We start from the raw sequence: 2,060 nt of genomic DNA on the forward strand, positions 1-2,060 counted from the left end.
CATGAACCAGAACAGTGTCTAGCACGGATGCAAAGAGACACTGGAAAGCATGAATAAAGTACGAATGTGCGTGGGTTGACAAATTATTGAAAATCAATTAATTAAAAACACATCGCTAAAAACAAAAATCAATTATTATTATTATTTTTTTTTTTGAAAAATGCGAACAAGCTAAAAGATAAAATACTGCAAAATAATGTAAAAGAGCCAAGAACAAAAGCACGATGTTTTTTTTTTAAGGCTAATAAGCAAAATAAATGCACAAACGTGAACGAAATAGCTAAGATATCATGATATTTAAAATAAATAACAATGAATACCTGAGGCAGTTGAAATAAGAGAGCTTGGAATAGGAGTAGGAGTTGAGGAAACGGCCAAGGCTCTGCTGACAGCAGAATTGACCTCCCTTCTCACAGCATCCTGGATGACTGCCACAATTGTTGAAGGAGTTAAAATTGGAGCTGAAGATGATGATGAAGAAGAAGACGGAGCTGAAGAAGAAGCAGAAGAACTAGCAGAAGACGTCGCCATAGATAAACAGCTAGAAAATCAGACCTTTCTGCTCTAAATGCGACTTTTGAATGAATGCAAACCATCGCCGCTTCACTATATATAGTCATGAGTGAGCATGCGCAATGAAGGTGCCCGGGTAACCCTGGGATTAATTTTGTCTAACCCTACGTCTTAAACTCCAATTTAAAAATCAATGATCTAATGCGGTAGCATTCTAATGAAATATTTTTATTGATGTGGGTGTGGTTGCAATGAAATTAAAATGGCACCTACCTTAGCCAATCTTACTTGCAGCAACATAGGACTGATCTCTTGTCAAGACACTTCATCAGCAGAGAAAATTCAAGAAAACACACATAAATCTTCAAGTTTTTATTAATTATGGTTGAATGACAGAATATAAAAGCACTTCAAATGGCTCATCAGAGAAAAGAGAGTCTAAAAGTACTGTGCTTGAAAATATCATAGTAAAAATTAAATTATACTTATTAAAGTTACAACTGAGATTCTTCACTGCTAATAAAGAGAGAAGAGCAAGCTATAAAATTTCCTTGCATGCAAGTCACAAGTTCTGAGCTCAGTGCTCTGCATGTGTATCATTCAATTTACAATTTGACAACAACATTAGCCTTTGTGACATCTAAACATTGTATATTGCCATGCTAGCTTGTGCTCGCCCCTTCAATGTTCTACACTCGCCTAGTTTATTGTTATTGGGGCGAGCATAAGCGAGCCTATGGCAAGCCAAATGTTTCAAAATTATATCCCTACCTTATGACGTCGTGTTGACGTGATTTACGTCGACACGACATAAAAACGTCGTAACAACATGTTTTATGTCAACCTATGGCAAGTAGGACTGACATACTTATTGGGTACTATCAATAGTCATGATGACTATTTAGTCGTGATGACTTTAAATTAGTGGTGGGCGATATATCGATATTTTATCGATACAAACGATATTTTACGGTATCGATTCGTATCGGTATCGAAATTTTGATGGAATCTGGATCGATACATTGACCACGCCCATTTATTATGGTTAAATAATATTAATAATGAAAATTTTAATAAGTTAATGACGTAAATACACACACGTGGATACACGTGCATGAAAACATCGATGAAAACAGTCAATAATAAGGGGTGTGACTCCATAGGTGTGGTCTAAATATCGTATCGAAACTGTATCGATACTCCCGATATAAGCTGATATCGATCGGTATCGTATCGAATCCATTTTGGCCAGTATCGCCCACCACTACTTTAAATGGACCTTTAGCACTTAACCAATTCTAATTAACGCGCCACAGAAAAAAAAGTGGTAAAATGGCGGATTTTTGGAGGAAAGACAGGCTAAACAATCTTCTCTTTTATCCAGCCATTCTAGCTGTGAGAACCACTTTGAGCTGTCATATTATTGTTGTTATTACTAGGTCACGACTATTTATGTATTTACTCATACTTTATATGATATTAACAGTATATACACAATAATTAAAACCATCTCGACAATAACAAAGATTATTGTAATAACATCAATT

At 35.5% G+C, this 2,060-nt stretch overlaps 2 protein-coding genes across 2 annotated transcripts in view; one reads left to right on the forward strand and one right to left on the reverse strand.

The window, feature by feature from the left end:
• Positions 1–568, forward strand: part of LOC105314632 (serine/threonine-protein kinase STY46-like) — a 2,004-nt gene extending 1,436 nt beyond the window's left edge. The window contains exon 3 of the mRNA XM_020003198.1: positions 330–568. Within this exon, the coding sequence (XP_019858757.1) occupies positions 330–568 (239 nt within the window). The remainder of the gene's footprint in view (positions 1–329) is intronic.
• A 717-nt stretch (positions 569–1,285) lies between these two features.
• The window catches only part of LOC109586982 (uncharacterized), a 3,584-nt gene continuing 2,809 nt past the window's right edge, over positions 1,286–2,060 (reverse strand). Inside the window, exon 7 of the mRNA XM_020003199.1 lies at positions 1,286–1,357. Coding sequence (XP_019858758.1) covers positions 1,286–1,357 — 72 coding nt within the window. The remainder of the gene's footprint in view (positions 1,358–2,060) is intronic.

Source organism: Amphimedon queenslandica, unplaced genomic scaffold (assembly GCF_000090795.2).
Source record: "Amphimedon queenslandica unplaced genomic scaffold, v1.1 AMPQUscaffold_12723, whole genome shotgun sequence".
In the NCBI taxonomy this organism is placed as follows: domain Eukaryota; kingdom Metazoa; phylum Porifera; class Demospongiae; order Haplosclerida; family Niphatidae; genus Amphimedon; species Amphimedon queenslandica.